This window comes from Oncorhynchus kisutch, linkage group LG5 (genome assembly GCF_002021735.2).
Source record: "Oncorhynchus kisutch isolate 150728-3 linkage group LG5, Okis_V2, whole genome shotgun sequence".
Classification (NCBI taxonomy): domain Eukaryota; kingdom Metazoa; phylum Chordata; class Actinopteri; order Salmoniformes; family Salmonidae; genus Oncorhynchus; species Oncorhynchus kisutch.
The window spans coordinates 7,693,058-7,712,649 of NC_034178.2; the positions used below are offsets into that span (position 1 = coordinate 7,693,058).

The window sequence follows — 19,592 nt, forward strand, 5'->3', positions numbered from 1 at the left end:
TCCCTTAAACTGCACCAGCTCGTAAAGCAGTTTGTGCATTTAATACAGACCCAAATTGATGCTCAAAGCACCAAATATTAGTGTGATACAAACTAGGCTAACAAACCTGTTCCAACCTTTGGGAAAATGTATTATTGCCATTGTCCCTAGCTACCAATGTGGGCATCCTAGTGCAGCCTGCTATAATTGTCAAATCATACGATTATATTCCCCTGAGATCTGTAGCTTGTTTGTCGAGCAATGACTAAAAGCTGTTTTTGTTCTGCTTCCCATCTCACACAATATATAACTGTTGGTCCCCCCATTTCCATCCCTGGGGTTTTGACACATTGTAATTAGCTTCTTACTACACCCCCAAAATGGCTCGTATACTCTTCTCTTTATGGATTTCTAGTATAACCAACATTTGGGTGGCAGGCAGACATAGCCTACACAGAATGAGGACACATCACAAAACAGTTGTGTAACATGTTCTTTGGTTTCAAGCCAAGACCGACCAATAGCTGATATTACAGCTCATTAGTCTCCAAAGTGTCCAATAGAAGTATAAGCAAATGGTTTAAGCTACAGAACCATGGTCAACAATGACAAATAGAAGATGGGGGCAATACTATCACCACTTAACAATCACACATACTTTATCTAATGTGCCAGTTGCTGTAGATCTCTACATCTGTTCTTGGAAGGCCGTACCTAAGCATCAAAGGGGGAGTCAAATAGTGAATCACACTCAATTAGTACAATAACAGTCAAGATAATTACACAAGCAAACTACCAGTGAGAGAAAAAAACACCTTGTGACCACATCTGTCACACGGAATGCGTGTCAGCCATTAAATCGTCTATCTTTGTCTGAGGTGTATCACCAAGCCGCCATGTCCCCAGCTAATCAGTGGAGGTGTTGGCAGGAGAACGTTTGTTTCTCTCTCCATCTACACCTCCCTCCAGAACGCCTGTCACATCAGCGGAGGTGAAAGGTCACCCCGGCTCCATCTGCTCAAGGCGGGGGTCCTCCGCCAAAAGATGCCAACCACACACTGTGCAGTAGAGTAGACCAATTAAAAACAACGTTGCCTATTTCGTTCAGAAAAATGTATGAACGTGTCACTCCCAATCCCTTGAAGTGAGTTGGATGTGGAGTGCATAGTGACAGACAGGTGGTTTAAAAAACAACAACCCATTGATTACTTCTGTAAATATCTCAGAATGTTCTCAGAACAATTATTTTGCATTGGTGACAATGGGAGAGAAGTGAGTGAGTGTTATTATCTTTTAATCAAATCAATAAATGTGTTTATTTCATAGAGTGCATGTAGGTATTTGGCTGGTTCTGCTTCTTCAGCTGAATCGAGGGGAAATGCTACAGCACTGTTACAATGTAATGTAACAACGTAAATTACACTGTGAAAACACCAAGATGACATGTTGGCTATAAAATTATATCCATGGTCTTGCATTCATATAAACCCATAGTAAATAGTTCTAGTTAGACATAATTCAGAAGAATGGTTGAAAAGGTCCAATGCAGCTGTTTTTATCTCAATATCAAATCGTTTTCTGGGTAACAATTAAGTACCTTACTGTGATTTTAACTGAAAACATGGTCACCAGGCAGGCTAAAACTCCATACCATCAAAACGGTCATGGCGAGAAGGACTCCAGCTTTTGTCAAATTAATGTAAAAAGTTTCCAACCATAACCTAATTCTCCTAACCTGCTACGAAAAGTCAAGACAAAAGCTAGATCCCTTCTAGCCATCACCCACTCAAACAGCTCTTACACTAAAAGGGCATTATTATTACTTTCATAATTTCACAGTATTATTCCAACCTGATAGTGTGGAAATATAATTAAATTCAGTGTCCAAAGGCCATAGAGTGGATTGCGAGTAGTTCCTCATATTTCTGCTCCAATCAGAAATCCACTTTCATCCTGACTCAACTGTAACTGGTCTTTGGTCTTCTTCCTCCACTGTAGGAAAGTTTCAAAATGGCCACTCCCCAGTGTACTGTATGTAGAGGGCGGAGAAGCCCAAGGCCGTCAGTGCAGTCACCAGTACAGTCAAGAGCTTCTGCCACCACAGGCAGCAGTCCATCTTCTGTTCCAGCCTGGAGCTGCTGGCCATCTACTGAAAGACCTGGGGGAGGAACAGAGGGCACCAACAGCAACCGGGGCATATTAATTTGGCACCAAATGGAAGAAAACAGTTTTCTCTTCCATATGGAACACGACCCAGGTGAAGTATCGGACCTTTTTCAGACCACAGACTGACTTCAGATTGACTTGATAGATTGAAGATATGAAATTGTCCTACTGATACATTTGCATAATAAGGATGTGTGTGCGTGTGTGTGTGTGTGTGTGTGTGTGTGTCAGTGTCTGTCGCCTGAGGTCACAACTCACCATGGTGTGCTTGTCTTGGTAGCCATTGATCTCCATTTTGTGAGACCTGTCAGTCAAAGGGCTGAGTGCCGACTTGATGCCCTCCAGCATGCGACACCGCAGCCTGAAGGTAAAGAAAGTAGAAGACCATTGGTGAACAGTCCCTACACATGCGTCCTCGAGGCCTTGTTGCTTTTAGTGTCAGTCAACAAACCAGTACTCATAAAAACTGGTTTGAGTTGTGTTCTATGTGTGTACAATGGATGATGCTACCTGTGCTCCATTATTTTAGCCTTTGGGACACCCTTCCAGAACTGGGCGAGGTCTGCGCTCCCCCCACCGCTACGTGGCTCCATCTCAGCAGCCATGATTAAGAAGCGATCCTGAGGAGAACACAGGAACCCTAAGAGCCAATCAGAGAGGACGGAATTTGACCACAAACAGTCAGGGGACAGCAACAATTCCACATGGGCTAGTCCTTGACCTTCTCAAAACCTGAATGAGGGGTTTGTATTACATAGCGACAGAGGAGATGGAAGAATTAGGGCTACGATATGTCGTACCTCCATGCAGGGACACAGTGATTTCCATACTCTCGCCCGCCCCACAACTGCTACTGCTTGGCTTCACCCTGTACTTCTCTGGGGCTGTGGTACGCACCTGCGGCAAAACACAAATAAGGGTGCTCTCATACGAGTACATTGTAATGATGCAATCACACACTTAAAAAGAGCAACATGAGAACTGACCTTGAAGGCCACTTGGTTTTTGGTGACAGTACTAAGCATGATCAGACATCTCTTCTCACCCTCTCTGTGGCCAAAGCACAAATCATCAGGACTGGAAAGAGAGAGTGAGAGTGTGGGAGTCACATATCATCTCCGTCTAGCAGCCTCAGTGTAAACAGTGGCCTCATAACCTTGAAAGGTAGTGTGAGGTCTGTGGTTGGAAACTGTAACTCAATACGTTTTGGAAGTGTTTACACTATACTGTGTGTATCAGGGGAAATACACAGAATCCAAAGCTAACCTGATATAGAGTAAGGTGCCTTTGAAAGTGATGGTTGGCCTACGGGATCCTTTCCATCTGATGGAGCCATCATTGTCCCCATCCTGTGCCAAGTATACCTGCCTCAGACAAATAGAAATAAAAGACACTAATGTTACTGTTGTTGATATCATTCAATGCACTTATGAGATTCGAAAGTGTAACAATGCTCAGTATTAAAACCAAGGAGTGTCGTAAGGGGAACGAAGAACAACATTTCTGGTTGTGTAGGAGAGCTTGGCACCAGAGTGTCCTTGGCCTCCAGGTCATCATCCTTTGACTCTGTGTCATCCTCTTGTCCAGTCTCTGGTATGGGGTTCTGAAAGACGTCATCAGGCAACGGCGGGTAACTGAATTTGATTGGGTACTGGGAGAAAATTTGAAAAGAACTCCATAGTAAATGCAATGCATTTGTATTACATCAATTATTTATCAATGTAGTATAACGTACTGGTGATGAATTCTGGCAAGGTGTGTGTATGCAAAATAGTATTGGTTTATGTACTGTATGTATGATACCATCATATGGAGTTGTTTGTATACATGCAAGTACGTGTGTGTGCACATACACAGTAGCTTTACATGAGAACATGGATGTATGTCAGTCATGTGTCTGTCTTGTGCATCATATGCACTGTACTGAAAGTAACGGGCACACATGTTTTCATGTTAGCCAATGGGCATACACAGATGTTTTAACATCTGCATGTGCTTATGTGCTCAGTAGATATTTGGATGTATGGGGGTTATTGTGGCCATTGAGTGGTAAGTTACACACAGTTCCTCCCATGTAAGACAGGAGATGCTCCCCATCAACATAGTTCTGGATGTCACTCTTGGACACAAACCTCAGCTTGTCGATGGCGTCTTGACTGAGCATGTTCTTCACTATTTTCAATGCCGCTATATATAGAAGATGGGGGGGGGGGGGGGGGGGTAGTTAGTAGTATTGACTGCAGCAGTGCCATTGAGTGGAAGCTTAGCATTTCCTTCTTTAAGTGACTCCCCATTCATGATCCATGGCATCTCATACTTGAGCATTTTGTCTGAAATGAAATAGAACACATAAATAACACAATTCATTTTACATCCTCTGTAGGCAATAAAGGCATGCAATTGGGTTCACTGAGTCCTTTTACACTATGGGACCAAATGCACCAGATGGAAGCCACAGGCGGCTGGTGGCAGCTTAATTGGGGAGGACGAGCTCATAGTAATGGCTGGAAGGGAATTGATGGAATGGTATCGAACCCATGGCTTCCATGCGTTTGGTACCATTCCATTTACTCCATTCCAGCCATTACTATGAGCCGTCCTCCCCTCAGCAGCCTCCTGTGTTGGAAGCCCACCAGAAGAAAGGGATACTTACAGAACAATCTAGGGTAATACAACTGGAAGCAATTGATTATATATTTGATCAAATCCATGTCCTACAAGAGAAAAGAAAAGAGAGAATTCCTATTGTTCAAATATTTTCAACAAATAAGCCAATACATCTTTCAACCCGGCATGTGAGGATAAACTTGTTTTGAAAGCACATAGCTGTACTGTATGTCTCCTGACATATTCTGAGCCCCAAGCTAAGGCATGACCCAGATTGGTCAACGGAGAATACTTTGTCTCAATGTACTCCAGACAATGCTACTGTTTATACTGTCTTAGGCTCCTAAGAAACCACTCAGAGAGAAAAATGGTATAATACATTTGATAGTCAGCATCTAGTATTTCAGAGTTTGCCATCTACCACATGTTTCTTCTTGTCATGCACAGTACATAATATGGAAAATAAATAACAGAACATGGATGAGTATAGAATAGGTGAGGAAAGTTCAGGTATACCTTAGTGTCTTCCCAATGGTAGTTTAAAAGGAAACCAAAGACAAGCATTAGTGTGTAAAGATCCACTCTGTGACTTGTTAACACAATGTTTGGACATTAATACCAAGTTCCACAAAACAAATCAGCTAGAGGGGAATGAGAGGAGAGCAGACATCTTACAACGCAGCTTAGACCCGCTTCGGACATGTCAAAGATCACTGTGAGGGGAATCCCTGGTTCCCGTCGGGCGTAGCTCTCCAACCAGAAGGCCACGTACATTTTCTTCTCCGTCAACATCTTCACATCCTTCATGTGCAACTTAACCCTGAACCAGACTGGGCAGAGAACATACAAGCAAACCTCAGTGGCCTTCAAGGCAGATACCCAAATAGCTCAAAAAGAGCCAACTGTAATCCACCATACAAAAACTCAAGATTGACAATCCCAATCCTAACTTGAATCAGGAAACTACAATCTGAATAGTGAGATGCATGGAAAAATGATCACAGCACCCCAGAGGATGAGGCTTTTACAAGAGATAAAATGATGAGGGTGGCCATAAATTAGGTCTCAGAAACAACATTTTCACAACAGAACCTTCTTGATTGTCACTGTTTAATTATTATTATTATTATTATTTAAATACATACACAGTTTGTTGCCCTCTTTATCATAGCCGTGGAGATAATGCATGCCAGACTCAAATAGAGAATTTGAACAGAGCTTTCATGATGTATGGAAGAGAAAGGGATATTAAAAAATGAATCAAACTGGACTATCAATGCTGTCTATAATAATAATAATAATACATCATTCTTACATATTATACTTATATAGCACTATTCATTACATAAAGACATTTCAAATCGGGAAACATCTTATCAACACCATCATGTTCAGTTCAACCAGTGGAAGTTTGTCAGCAATTTGCAAGAATGCACAATAACAGGGTATGTGCACTAGCCAAGCTATTCTACTGTTCTTTGTTGGAGCTATATATTCATTAATACAGCTATACATTATGGGACAAGGCCACTGGTTGACATCAAGTCCCTGTATAATGTATAAGCAAAGGTCAATCCACCATTCAGTTTGAATTATTTTCTCCACTGAAGACTCTCATCGATCATCTTCAAGGTGTCCTCCACCACAAAGTGGCGCCCCTCCAGATAACTGTCAACCAAAACATCATCCTTCCATAACCTGTCCACATCCCTGGAGTCATACTTGTCTGATGAGTCTGTGGGAAAATGGATGACACTCAGTATTATTACTCTGTGCGTTTGTGTGGTACATTGAATTCAGTTGAGCTGCAGTGCACTGCTTCTGTCTTTAAAAAAAACGTGATAGTTTCAGGTTAAAATACTCCATTTATGATTGGTATGGACAACTATGCAGCATCAAAACAGTGGCATATATTGAACACACACACACACACACCTGGGTTGATATACACTTGAAAATGTGTAAATGCACATGGATTTCAGTGTTCTCTGGAGAAATGTTTGCTGATGTTGCGCAATCGTACTTTATCATACTCTATACACAAACAGCTGTCCCGGGACTACAAGTGGACACCAGAGCGCTCACCTTGTACATATTCGATACGAGATCGTTTTCTTGTTTCCTGTTTTCTTTTGAATGTCCTGTTTGAGAAGAAATTTTTCAAAATATCGCAAATTCTACAACTTTTACAAATAGCATATCAACTTGGACTATTTTTATTATTAGGCTTACCTGCTCTGATAAAGCTGATCTTGCATCTCTCGTGCTCAGAAGACAAGGAACCAAAACCAGTTGGCTGACGCGCTGTTTGGGAGGAAGTAAATCAATGTTTCAATGTCAGCTGTTACAGACAACTAACAGACAAACTTACACTCAAAATGCTTAAAAGCCACAATTCCATTTCGACAGTCTGACCCTGCCACTTTGATTGGTAAAGGCAAAATGGATGCAATGATTGTACAGTATGAGGTTGGATAGTTTTCAACATATTTTGTAGTCAACACTGAACACTCAAACATTATAATGACAACAAAAACAAAAGATTTAATTTGGACTACAGCTGTAGCAGAGCACATGCATGACGCACAAATTGCATGTAGAAAATATTCAGCACCTGTGTGTGTGTGCCACTGCCAATTGACAGGTGAACTTCTCTAGACCAGATTTTTACCAAACTTGGTCTTGGGGCCCCCCATTACTGCACGTTTTGGGTTTTGCCATAGCGATACACTCAAATAACAAACTTGCTATATATGTATTCGTTTGAACTACTATCCACTAGGTGGCACCATGTAGTCGTGAACTAAATATATATATATAAATATATATATTTCTTTTTTCAAAGGCTTCTGGGAGTTTTTTCTCCTGGTTCTTGGTTGCTGTATGTAGCGCGTGCGTTTGTCATCGCTTGGGTGTACTGTATTAAATGAAGGTAACTAACTATATACGTTATGTCTCGTGCATTTATTCACAATGAGATCCCGTCTATAATAATGTTATAGCTATTGATGTTTGAGGATTTATCTGTTTTATTTCTGGCTGCCTCCATCTTTGGATTGATATCGTTGTTCGCTGCTGATAACTTGCTTGCTATGGCTTCCCTGGAGCTCCTATGCTAGCCAGCTAACGTTAGCTTGTACTTGTTTTGAAATTAGGTGTATTATGACCACAATGCATTTCCCTTTACAGACACTAGCTGCGATCTAAACCACGCTGCAGGAGAAGCACCACCATGGTAAGGTACCACATTGGACCTTTTTGGTTAGTCTAGTTCTGCACATTTCGGTTAGTTTTGCACGTGAACGTTGATGAAACAATGTATGTTGGTTGGATGTTATCAATGAATCATGGTGATAACAATTGTCATCCATCCTCTGTTGTCCTGGACAGGAGGACCATGGTAGCATCTACTCCTGGTTTGCCCACCCTGTGTATGGCCACTACTGGCAGCATTATCAGCAGGCGATGAACTGGCACCAGAGACACAGGCAGGCCTACAGAAAAGCCTGGGAGGCTGCCTACAGGCCAGGTTACTCCCAACAGTACCCCACTGCCCCCCAACGCTATGCAGACTGGCATGGGGGAGAGAGTGGGGGGAGGAGGGCAGAGAAGACGGTCGCTGCTAAGGACCATGTAGAAGTGGATTTGGAGGGGGGCACAGATGACGAGGAGGGGGGCGGAGAAAGTGGCTCGGACAGCGAGATCGAATGTGATGTCAGCAACATGGAGATCACAGAGGAGCTGCGCCAGTATTTTGCCCAGACTGAGCGGCACAAGGAGGAGCTCAGTGAGTGTGTGTGTGTGTGTGTGTGTGTGTGTGTGTGTGTGTGTTGTGTGTGTGTGTGTGTGTGTGTGTGTGTGTGTGTGTGTGTGTGTGTGTGTGTGTGTGTGTGTGTGTGTGTGTGTCAGTCAGTCAGTCAGTCAGTCAGTCAGCCAGCCAGCCAGCCAGTTTCTACTTTTAAAAGTTCCACAATGAGTGTTAATAACTCTATCATCATATTGCTGTATAAGTAGACAACTTAATGCACCAATACAACTACATTTAATGAATGAATTACATGTCATGAATTATGAAGTATTCTGAGGCTGACTTTAAAAGCCATGTGTCTTGTGTTCCTCCCCACAGAGAAGCAGCAGCAGCTGGAGGCGGAGCAGCAGGATAATTACGTGTTGGCCGACCAAGACCTGCACAGAATATCCTGGCACAGCAGGTCGCTGCCCCCCTCTGAGCGGCCGGGCGAGCGCCGAGGCGCTGAGATGAAGAAGCTGTACGGGGAAGACGCGGCAAAGGTCCAGGGTATGGAGGCGGCCATGCAGCTCACCTTTGACAGAAACTGTGACAAGAAACAGCCCAAATACTGGCCCGTCATCCCTCTAAAACTGTAGCTCCACTACGGACGTCCATCTTCTTCCAATGGAGCCCACCGACACAGTTCCAGTCGAGACAACCCCCTGAAACATAGAGCTGAGAAACTGGGTCATGTTCAGTAGGGAGGAAACTGATTGAAACGGAGAGGTACTCCCTGCAACCTGATCACAAGTGCCTAAACATTCCCCTCTCACCATAACATCTTATGTCAACCAACATTTTGGGGGGGAATTTTGTTTCTGTCGTTCTTAGCCAGTTATTTCCGTTCTTCTGGTTTCACAATGAAATGACAAAATCATAAGATGCAGGCAGAAGAAGAGGACAGGTATACACAATTTGCATACATGTTAAAGCTCCCCAGCAAATTGAGTTTACAGACTCAAAAGTGAATCTCTTTTTCAGGCCACCTGTTCAGCCAACAAGCATGGTTTCACGTCCAGGTAGCCTTCAATCTATGATCCTCTTATTGTTGAGGTAGTTTTTTTTTTGGGGGGGGGGGGGGCGTTCATTCCTAGTTAATTCAACCCTAAATGAAAAAAGATTGCTGCTAATTTGGTTTCACTAGATTGTTTTGATATCATCTTCAGATGCTGCTTAATAGCCTCCGCCTCTGTCTGCTTCTTTCTCAACATTCGGATGGGTCGCATCTGCCTCAGCGTGCTCCGGTAGAACAATGTGTTGGTTTCTTCCCGTGTGTCTGTTTCATATCAAAATCGTAAGCTTGTTGATCTAGTTTTGAATAAAGAATGTTTTTGATGACTTGAAACTCTAAATACGTTTAAATCTAAATCAGATTTGAAATGTCAAATTCTGTGTCAGTGAGGCTAATGATCATTTATGACCCTGTAAATTGAATCTTGGTACACTGATTTAATTGGGTCTGTGTTCTGTTATATATGAGAATCCAGCCACTGAGTGGATTCTGGCATAGTTGTAGTGAAGGTTTTGGCCCGATTTTTTTTTTTAATGCAACTTCACCTAACCTTAGTCTTACTGTCACAGGAAACCAGGTGGTCCAACTGCTAGAAAATAGGCCAGCACATAGAACCAGAGTTAGGTCTACACACGCTTGACATTTACATTGGGGTCATGGTGCAACAAACCATTGGTGGCGTTCTGTGTCAGGGTAGGAGTTGCAGAGGTCTTCCGTCACCTGCCATTTCACTCTTAGCCCACTGGCCATAGTTGCCAAGCCAAGAGGTCAAATGTGATATTTTATAGATAATTTCCTCCCCTACCATAAACACTGAATTTACTTCTCTTGTCCCCTTCAAGTTTATTACATTTCACAACCCCCCCCCCCCCCCCCCAATAAAAAATAAATAAATAACATTACTATCCAGGTGAGCTCACATCTGGCAGTGATTGGGAGTTCCATTGGGCTGCGCACAATTGGCCCAGCATTGTCCGGGTTTGGCGGGTCAGGTCGTCATTGAAATAATACTTTGTTCTTAACTGACTTGCCTAGTTAAATAAAGGTTAAGTAAATGAATAAAAATACATCAAGAATGTCATAGTAGAGATCAAAATATGTTGAATGCAATTTTGTTGCAGACATTAGTAAGCTTTTCTATTGACTAAAAAAGGACCAAGGCCCAGCATCGACGTCACTCACCCTTCCCCAGTCTCTACGGGATGGGGTGTATTGAATTCGGGGAGAGCGTTCGTGCACCGGTGCTTCCAGCGCGCGACCTGCTACCCTGCACGAAACAGCTCCCTGCTTGCATAACTTTTTGACACATCGCATCCGCCAAGCACTGAAGTTCTACGAAAGTAACACAATGGGTAGGTGCAATTATTCATACCCAAATACTTTCCTTTTCTTCAAATGGAAAAGACATGCCTACACAAGTTGTCTTTTTTTTACTTCTTCATGCTTGGGTACGTTTTTAATGTCATAGCAATAGTGTTCAACAGGTTAGAGTGCTCGATTTAGTGGGCGTAGCCTACAAGCACGATCAATTGATTAAGGCGATGTTAAATGGATTTTCTTTATGGTGTCAAGTATAAATTCTATCATCTGAACTGCGCTCTCATAGTTAATTTGCCTAATCTAGTCTACAGGCTAATGCATGAATGCTGAGCACGTTCTGTGATTTGACTGATTTTACGCAACAATAAAAAAGAATCCAATAAACTAATAGGTTTACAGAATGTAGTGGCCTACAGTTACTAAATCGTTTTTTATTGTTTTGTATTCTGTATTATATTTGATATTATATCAGCTTTTTCTGTTTACACTAATAAATGAAGTGCATGCGGTGACAGATCGTGTCTGTGTGAATCTGGGTGCACGTCCTGGCCCCTGTTGTAGCCCAAATGGATGGGAAAGAAATCAAGTGATCTGTCTCAGCTGTGGCCTTACATTCTCCGCCGTGTATCCATGGAGTCTGATGGCAGACTACTCTCTGCCCCAACAGAGCCTGGGGATATTATCGTTGCTGTGTGAGCGCTGAGTTATAAATGCAATGAATGAGTTTTGACTTGTGACACGGACTGAATAATCAAAAGGGAACTATCGCGCTCTACACTGACTGACTACCCATGAGGATCTCACTTATTTGTCACTGCCCTCTCTGTTGAATGTAACCCAGATAGCTTTGTTTCTAGCCATGTCGTGTCATTGTCTCAGCCTTGGTCTGTTGTTATGGCTGACTGTGACAGATTTGCATGACACTGGCTGTGCTCTCTAGCAACAGCTGCCTTTAACACTCTGACCCAGGGAGGCAGTGACGTCAGCCAACCTCTCCAACAAGACGCCATCTCTCTCTCTGCTCTCCGGTTGGTTAGGAAGCTGTTGAGGTACTGCTTCATGAAGCGCTTCACAGACAGAGATGGCCCCATTTGGCTCATTTCTCTCCCCTGAAACTATTCCACTAAGTACTGTGGAAATGAGAATGTGTTCTCAGTCAACTTAAGTGGTAAAATAAATGGCCATTGTTTATTTAACTAGGCAAGTCATTTAAGAAATTCTTATTTACAATGACAGCCTAGGAACAGTGGGTTAACTGCCTTGTTCAGGGGCAGAACGACAGATATGACCTTGTCAGCTCGGGGATTCGATCTAGCAACCTTTCAGTTACTGGCTCAACGCTCTAACCACTAGGCTGCCTGCTGTTGATTGTGAGTTGAGCAGCAAAGAGCCTCTTAAACACACACTTGACGAACACAAGCACAGACACACACACACACCCTAGGTGAACTAACGTAGGATATTTGGGTAAACAGAGGACTGGAGCGGAGGTCTTACTCCTCTCTCTTTCCTCTTTTACTCCACTTCTCACTGTAAAGAAATCTCCATGACTGCCATAGGCTGTCTGGCTACTGTAGCCAATCCTGTGGTAGGAGTCATTTCTGAGACTTTCATGCAACCATAGGTTTCTCTGGTCTCTGAGATGGAAGATGGAGGGATCGTTGAGATGACTTGTTGCCATAGCGACACCTATGTATGCTGGGAGTTTAAAGGCACCATCTCAATCCTGTTACGTGTGATCTGGGAACACTCATGTGCGTGAACATACACATACACAGGCCGAGCATGCCCATTTGTAGCCCTGTCAATCTTTCTTTCCATCTACATGGGAACCATAATGATGACGATACTAACCTCCGAGGCCTGTACGTTCTCTCTCCTGCAACATTACTTATTATTGGCCTCTGAGTGATCGCTGTAAAGGATTCCATTGGAGCGACAGGCTAGGTGCAGGTGCAACATTTTACAATTTTCCTGGGTGGTGGGGCGGCGGGTTGTTTTGAAGCAGAGGCCCTGGTCACGTGACCCTGGCTTCCTGGCGGATATATGAAATGGGGAAGGGGGGGGGGGTACCTGCTGTGGGGATGTGATGTGACATCATGTTGAGCTGCCTGCAGTATCTGGGCCAGAGGGATTACGGGGCTAGTCAGATAAAACAGTGGGTGGCGGGGTAGGAGGGCTGGGTTAAGCATGTCAGCAAAGACAGTGGTGAGATATTGTGAGTTGTTAAGGGAGACCCCACAGTCCCACCTCAATTTCCATCCTCAGCTCCTTGGCTTTTGAGCTCTCTGACTAGAAGATGTTGTACGAGATAGACGGGAAAGCAAAATGAATTAATGATCTGTTTTATCAAACAGTGGTTGCTTCTCGAGAGGAGAGTTGTGACCTGTCCCCTGAGTTATTCAGACACTTTTATCCCAATGTGTCTAAATTCCTGGAATCTCAGTGTTTGTCTTGGAGTCTCTTGAACCTTCAAACTCCCCTCCCCTCCCTATATGACTCCCCTTCCCTATGTAACTCCCCTCACATCCCTATATGTCTAGGGATGGATGCTGGCTCAGAAAATTGTCGGCCCACACCGTATAGTTTAGCCAGAGTTAAGGTGAGGAAACTAGAGTTGCAGGAGTTTTCAGTTAGGCTGCGTCTGAGAGCCATGTCAGACGCGACCGGCAGAGTTTGCATGGATGTACATGTGTGAGTGGATCTGTATGTGTGTGAGTGGATCTGTATATGTGTGCTCTAGTTAATCTGTGTGGGGAGTGAGTATGAGCAGGTAAGGTTGTCAGCAGGATTGGGAAAGGTGCCGCCAGGACCTACAACTCCCCCTGTTGATATTTAGTTACTAAGGATGAACTCTCTCCAGCATCCACGTTCAGAGTCCCTGATGAGAGGGAGCTAGGCGTCTCCTTAGCGACCGCCAGCGTAGGGGCGGGGCGAGAGCGTGCAGAGAATGGCCTGGTGGGAAAGTGGGTCATCCTGCCAGATTACGTCCCGTGTGCCTGGCCCTGTCCTCTCTGCCCCGTCTAACCAGGGGAGCAGAATTAGGAGTCGCTGCTATGTTACAGCCCTCCATGTCTCCCTAGTCCCAGCTGTGGTTGACTTAATCAGAACACCCATAGGCACTCTCCCAGCCAACGTTTCCCTTTTACAGGGAGCAAAGTCAATTAAAACGGCCAGGATTAGATGAAGCTTCAGCAGGAGGCTACTAATGCCCACTCCCAGATAATGTGCATTGTTTATGTGTGTGTGTGTGTGTGTGTGTGTGTCTGTATTAGTTAGCTTTTTTGGTTGCTGGTGTTTGTGATCAGTCGTCTGTGTATCGATGAAACTCCGTCCCCACCCGATAGGCAGTAGTAGACACGCATATCATCACTGGACAGGTTGCTGCTATCCCAGGTGAGTAGGATACGAGACTCAGACGACGGTTCAGAGAGGGTTCAGGGGTCAGACAAGGGCAGCCCATTGGTGGAAACGCAGTAGGCTGGAGTAGGGTGACCGAATGGGGGTCATGAGAATCATGGGAACTTGTTCAATAACATGGGTGTGTCTCAAATTGCACCCTATTCCCAATATACAGTAGTTCACTACTTTTAGAGAACCATTAAATAGGGAATAGGGTGCCATTTGGGATGATGCAGATGCATGCAGACTGCCTCTAGGGGTGGTGTGCTTGGCGTTCTTGGTGCATTGAGAAAATCCTGTTTTCTCTCCTTCTTTTCTGTAATGGATGGAGAGCCCCGCAAGCGGTGGAGGGGAGCAGGTCCCCGGGGGCTTTAAATAACTCTGAAGAGGGAAGGAGACAGAGACAGCTTGAGGCGTAAACAAAAAAACATGACCGTGCGTTCCAAAGCCTCTGTCAGGGTGGCCATCCACTAACTCTGGGGAGAAGGTCTGTAGATGATGCCATAAGTTGACCTGCTGATGACCAAGACAGAACATCCACCCACAGGGCTGATTATATCTGCTGCTGTTTCTTTTCCAAACTTGACCAGGCGCTCTTTACAGCCATCCGTATTTAGCTCGGGATTTCAAAGATTTGCACTTCATTGACTTCAGCTGTCGGAGAGAACACCGAAGACGTGTCCTAGGAACCGATCGCATCATTAGATTCATAGATTTCAACCAGCTATGACTGTTGACAAGTCACCATAGCAACAGCGATTGACATCATCTCTCCGTTGAGTCGATATTTTAATCGACTCACATGTTGACTTGTAGAAGATCGGACCGATCCATTTTGCCAAGTCAGACACACATACATATCTTTTAACGGAATTGGTTAAGTTTTGTAAACCGATTTCCAAAAATGAAGGTGCTTTGGGAGTGGGACAGAATTAGAGGACATAACTGCAGTGTTGTTTCCAGGGACATCAAAGGGAGGCCAGGCTGTTCCTTTCTCCCCATTAACTCCACATCGGAGGGCATAATGGAGCCGTAATGGCCTCATTACTGGGAGAGTGACGACCCCATTGTGGCTCCAGCGGCTCTAGTTCCTCTCTGTTCCACAGTAATGAGGAAGGAGAGGCGTCCCGGTCCCGCTCCTTAATTCATATTCAGAGTTTTTTTTAAACTATTATTTTGTGGTCATAAGAAAGTAAGTAGTCATTTCCTATGAGGAATTAAAGGCACGGTTCCATTGTTGAGCTCTTTTATAAAGGGAAGCCATGTGGCTGACATCTTTGGTTCAGTGCATTTTCTGGGACATAGAATGAGTCAGCAAAGACTAGTGATCAGCCTGATCTAAAGAGAGAGCGACAGAGAGAGTTAGTTATTGGCCTGTCTAGACCGCATTTGTTAGTCCTTAGTGGATAATTCAGTCAGTATACAGGATACAGAGGATTCATATACAGGGATATTAAATCCCTACATTCCCCAATGACCCTCCCAACCAAAGACTAACCATAGAAATATAATAACTAGAACAGCTGTTTTTGGTTTGACACTGGTCAAGGATTCTATGACTGGGGCTGATATCTACTCTACTTGACCAAAGCCCAATGTTTAACTCTGCAGGAGATTTCCAGAGAGGATATACAGTATTGGCTTGACCTGTTATATCTCCTAAATTGGAACAGATTGGATCCGAACCTCAAAGAGTGTGTAGTATGTGTGTGTCTATAATGTATGTGTGTGTGTGTGTGTGTATTATGTGTGCGGAAGGAGAGAGTGCCAGGGCCCACTGTATCTCATCTTCTGGACAAGTGCTTAATCTGTGACCCAGCATAAGGGATTATTGGATGTGGGGGGAAATGGACCCTGAGGTTCACCCAGGAGGTTTGCTGTTTGCTCCCCCTCTATGACCATTGGATTGGATGGTGTGTGTGTATGTGTGGAGGGGGGGGGGGGGGGGGGGGTCGTCTATGTGTGTGTGACGATATTCAACCTTCAGGAGCTATAGTGTTGAACTGCACTGCCCAGTGCTCAGCCTGAGCCTCCATGTGAAGATTTTTCCACCACATATTGGACCCTCAGAGTCTGACTCCTGATGACATTCTGTAAAACACCTGTTTGTGCTCTGAAAGCCCCTTTCCTGGACAGTTGTGTGGCTCTGCTACAACAGACAGAGCACGAGGCTTTGTCCAGCTAGACAGCAAGCGTTTGAGCTGCATTAGGCCACGTGCATCAGAATTAATACCTTATTTAAGAGGATTCGGGGCAGATGGCGTCCCTTTGTTTGAGGATGTGTGTGTATTAGAAAATGAGCTGAACAATAGTACACAGAGAAAATGAATTCAAATTAAATATGAATATGTAGTTTTCTTTGTAATTTTATTGTCCAGCATGAATGATCTTATATTTTGTTAGGATGGGGAAGTCTGTAACCATCCCCCAAACTGTAGGCCTATACACCAGAACTACAGATCAAATAAAGCCTAGACTATTCTGTATTATATTCTCTCTCTCTCTCTCTGTATCTCCCTCTCTGCTCTTCTCACTCTTCTCACTCTCTCCTGTTCTCCCGCATTTCCCTCTTCTCACTCTCTCCTGTTCTCCCGCATTTCCCTCTTCTCACTCTCTCCTGTTCTCCCGCATTTCCCTCTTCTCACTCTCTCCTCTTTTCCCACAACTCCCTCTTCTCACTCTCTCCTCTCTTCTCCCTCTTCTCCCGCATCTCCCTCATCTCCCTTTCTCCTCTTCTCCCTCTCTCATCTCCCTCTTCTTCTCACTCTCCTCTTCTCCCTTTCTCCAGCATCTCCCCCTTCCCTCTTCTCACTCTCTCCTCTTTTCCCTCTCTCCTCACCTCCCTCTCTCCTCACCTCCCTCTTCTCCCTCTCTCCTATTCTCTACTCTCTGTAGATCACCCACTCTCTCTTTCTAGCCCTCTAGTCACCAGATGGAGAGTGGGCGGTGTGTGTGCGTGTGTTTTTGTGTGATAGCTTCTGTGCGTTAGTGCAAGTGCATATGTGAGCGTTGACGTGTGTGTATTTTTGTGTGTCAGTACTGTGAGTTTGCACATTGGTGCATGTGTGTGCTAACAGATACAGCCTGCGGTGCAGTAACCTATAACCCCGATTTAAGGGGGTGACCACCTCACTATCTGTATATCTCTCCTTTTTTCCGCTCTCTTTCTCTTGTTTTCTTTCTCTCACCTGTGTGATATTGCTGTACACTCTTAGAAACAAATGTGCTATATAGAACCTTGAAGGGTTCTTCGGCTGTCCGGAAAACCCTTTGAATAACCCTTTTTGGTTGCAGGTAGAACCCTTTTGGATTCCATTTACAGAGGGGTCTACATGGAACCCAAAGGTTTATACCTGGAACCAAAGAGGGTTCGACCTGGAATAAAAAAAACGATGTATCATATGGGGACAGCTAAAGAACCCTGTTGGAACCGTTTTTTCCACAAGTGTAGGGATGCTATGTGCCTGGAGGCAGGGATGGGTCATGTGGTTGAGTTCATTCTATACTATAAAATAGGGTGGGCGCTCAAAAATCTACCGTGATCAACGTTTTTATCCATCGCCGAATTGGGATTGCAAGTGACATACAGACAAAGCGTTCACTGGCATCGTTTAGGGACCACTAATCTGTGCAAAATCGGACAAGACCTTTGAATCTTGAAATGGGATTGTAGCCTAGTATATACAGAGGAGCTAAGCTTGCAAGGGAGAGAGGGTGAGGGAGGGAGGGAGCGAGAAAGAGAGAGCAAAGTCAGAATCCAAAAGACAGGGAGAAAAAGTATTCAAAGGAAAACATTCCAAAATGGATGGGACGAAGCCAGTCATGGAGTCTACCACAGAGGAAAACCAAGAGGAGAGGGAAGAAAGCAAAGGTACGGAATGGTCGTAGTTGTGATAGGTAGCATTTTTTGCGCGTTTCAACCGCACTGTTAGACTACTGCGCGATTTAACCTACTTGCAATGGCTTCGCTTCACGTGACACAAAAGCGCTGTTTTCTCCTCCGGCACCGTGGGGCATCTGTTTTGTTAATTAAGAGCCTTTTGCAAATGACAAAGAATATTAAATAACATTAATGTTTTCTGTGTCCCATCGACGTTGGTTTTTATTTGGACATGTTTTGCGCGACCAAGATAGAGGGGAGGGCGGAAGGCGCGCGCTCGGTTTTATGGAGCAGAGTTAATGCCAATTTGCTTTGCTTTGCTGCAGCCTTGTAGAATCACCATTACCCTGCTTTTCAATCATGTGAAAATTATAAATGAGTCGGGTGGCCCATCAAAGGCGGGGTTGTCTCCTTTGTATTTTTTTTTGTCTCAGGTGAGCGTATTGGTGTGGGCTAATGGGCAGGTGCATGGACCACTGCTGTCATCATTGCGAAATAGCCGTTTCACAAAGGGATTTTGCCATAGACGTGGTCCTCAATGTGACAGTCATTGTTATCTTTGGTTTATGGAATAGAGAAATTAGGATTTGGGTCTTTTGTTCCAAGTATAAGAGGATGGATGCAGCGCAGGGCGCCCGTGTGTTGACGACCCGTTTGTGATGTTGATAAAAAAATAAAAATAAAACACATCCCTCTGTGAATAAGGGATCAGCGACACATAAACTAGGGTTCCGATCCACTTGACACATACCGAGCTCGGTCCTCTCGCTTCACATGATAACACTAGTAAAAACAGCAGCTTTTGCCCACCATTGTTCATGGAATGACAAATTATAAATGGTAGCCTTTAGGCAAGACATAATATTGTTTCCGATATATGTTGGGTTTTCGTTGCCTTTGTCCAGCTACAAAGCAGGGGGTGGGCCGACTCAATTTGCCCAATGTATAGGAATGTACATAGGGATTACATTTGTTTTTGATATAGGCTACTGGGGCAAAATAACACCCTTGCCCAGTCATTATCTCTCGGTAAATCAGATAACAGGCTGAATTGTCCATCACCTCAATTAGACTACACTATTTTACAATCACTATTTCAATCAATGTGTTTTATACAGGCTATCCCTTGGCGCTACAGCCTACTAAATCCAATAGCAGCTGGTTATATTACCTCCCTGTGCTGAGGTCAGGAGTTGAATGCACAAATCTGATCCTAAATCAGTTCTTAGGGGGCAGTGTTATGTAGCAGCTAAAGCGGTGTCCTCAGGGCTGCTCCTTTACCCTGCCACCCCATCCATCCACCCACCCTTCTGTTTCTAGACATTTAACCCTACACTCTTCGGGGGAAAAAGTGTTCCAAAAGCGTTCTTAGGGTGTCCCCATAGGAGAACCCTTTTAGGTTCCAGGTAAAAACCATTTTTGGTTCCAGGTAGAAA

The 19,592-nt window shown here is 44.2% G+C and overlaps 3 protein-coding genes and 1 long non-coding RNA gene across 8 annotated transcripts in view; 2 read left to right on the forward strand and 2 right to left on the reverse strand.

The window, feature by feature from the left end:
- Positions 1 to 1,257: 1,257 nt before the first annotated feature.
- On the reverse strand, positions 1,258 to 3,582 carry LOC116374163 (motile sperm domain-containing protein 2-like). Its single transcript, XM_031824337.1, has 6 exons — positions 3,412 to 3,582; positions 3,132 to 3,222; positions 2,946 to 3,042; positions 2,656 to 2,785; positions 2,404 to 2,506; positions 1,258 to 2,137 (listed from the first exon to the last, which is right to left on the reverse strand). Exons 1-6 carry the CDS (start codon positions 3,561 to 3,563, stop codon positions 2,126 to 2,128), a joined length of 585 nt encoding a protein of 194 aa, XP_031680197.1. The 5' UTR covers positions 3,564 to 3,582; the 3' UTR covers positions 1,258 to 2,125.
- Positions 3,583 to 5,909: 2,327 nt separating this feature from the next.
- On the reverse strand, positions 5,910 to 7,074 carry LOC116374164 (uncharacterized). Its single transcript, XR_004209942.1, has 3 exons — positions 6,985 to 7,074; positions 6,838 to 6,893; positions 5,910 to 6,487 (listed from the first exon to the last, which is right to left on the reverse strand). It is a non-coding gene; the product is annotated as an uncharacterized LOC116374164 (long non-coding RNA).
- A 500-nt stretch (positions 7,075 to 7,574) lies between these two features.
- On the forward strand, positions 7,575 to 9,887 carry LOC109890596 (gem-associated protein 8). Of its 2 annotated transcripts, none has more exons than XM_020482539.2 (4): positions 7,575 to 7,684; positions 7,942 to 8,013; positions 8,143 to 8,539; positions 8,879 to 9,887. In XM_020482539.2, the coding sequence occupies exons 3-4, from the start codon at positions 8,218 to 8,220 to the stop codon at positions 9,136 to 9,138; spliced, it is 582 nt and encodes a 193-aa protein (XP_020338128.2). In that variant the 5' UTR covers positions 7,575 to 7,684; positions 7,942 to 8,013; positions 8,143 to 8,217; the 3' UTR covers positions 9,139 to 9,887. The 2 variants fall into 2 exon arrangements, with proteins under 2 accessions (XP_020338128.2, XP_020338127.2); XM_020482538.2 differs by having other exon boundaries at positions 7,942 to 7,987.
- Positions 9,888 to 10,479: 592 nt separating this feature from the next.
- Positions 10,480 to 19,592, forward strand: part of LOC109890597 (neuronal membrane glycoprotein M6-b-like) — a 30,625-nt gene continuing 21,512 nt past the window's right edge. The window contains exon 1 of one of the 4 annotated variants that reach the window (XM_031824338.1): positions 10,480 to 10,906. In XM_031824338.1, the coding sequence (XP_031680198.1) occupies positions 10,903 to 10,906 (4 nt within the window). In that variant the 5' untranslated portion in view covers positions 10,480 to 10,902. Of the gene's footprint in view, positions 10,907 to 17,385; positions 18,148 to 19,592 lie in introns of those variants that run through there. The other 3 variants (XM_020482542.2, XM_020482540.2, XM_020482541.2) reach the window with 3 other exon arrangements.

Excerpts from the sequence above, each read along its gene's own strand:
- LOC116374163 (XM_031824337.1), bottom strand. The coding sequence starts at position 3,563 with ATGATATCAACAACAGTAACATTAGTGTCTTTTATTTCTATTTGTCTG. Across the intron at positions 3,223-3,411 it reads GGCACCTTACTCTATATCAG|TCCTGATGATTTGTGCTTTG; the intron begins GTTAGCTTTGGA and ends CTCTCTTTCCAG. Across the intron at positions 2,507-2,655 it reads GCTAAAATAATGGAGCACAG|GCTGCGGTGTCGCATGCTGG; the intron begins GTAGCATCATCC and ends CTTTACCTTCAG.
- LOC109890596 (XM_020482538.2), top strand. Across the intron at positions 8,540-8,878 it reads GCGGCACAAGGAGGAGCTCA|AGAAGCAGCAGCAGCTGGAG; the intron begins GTGAGTGTGTGT and ends TCCTCCCCACAG.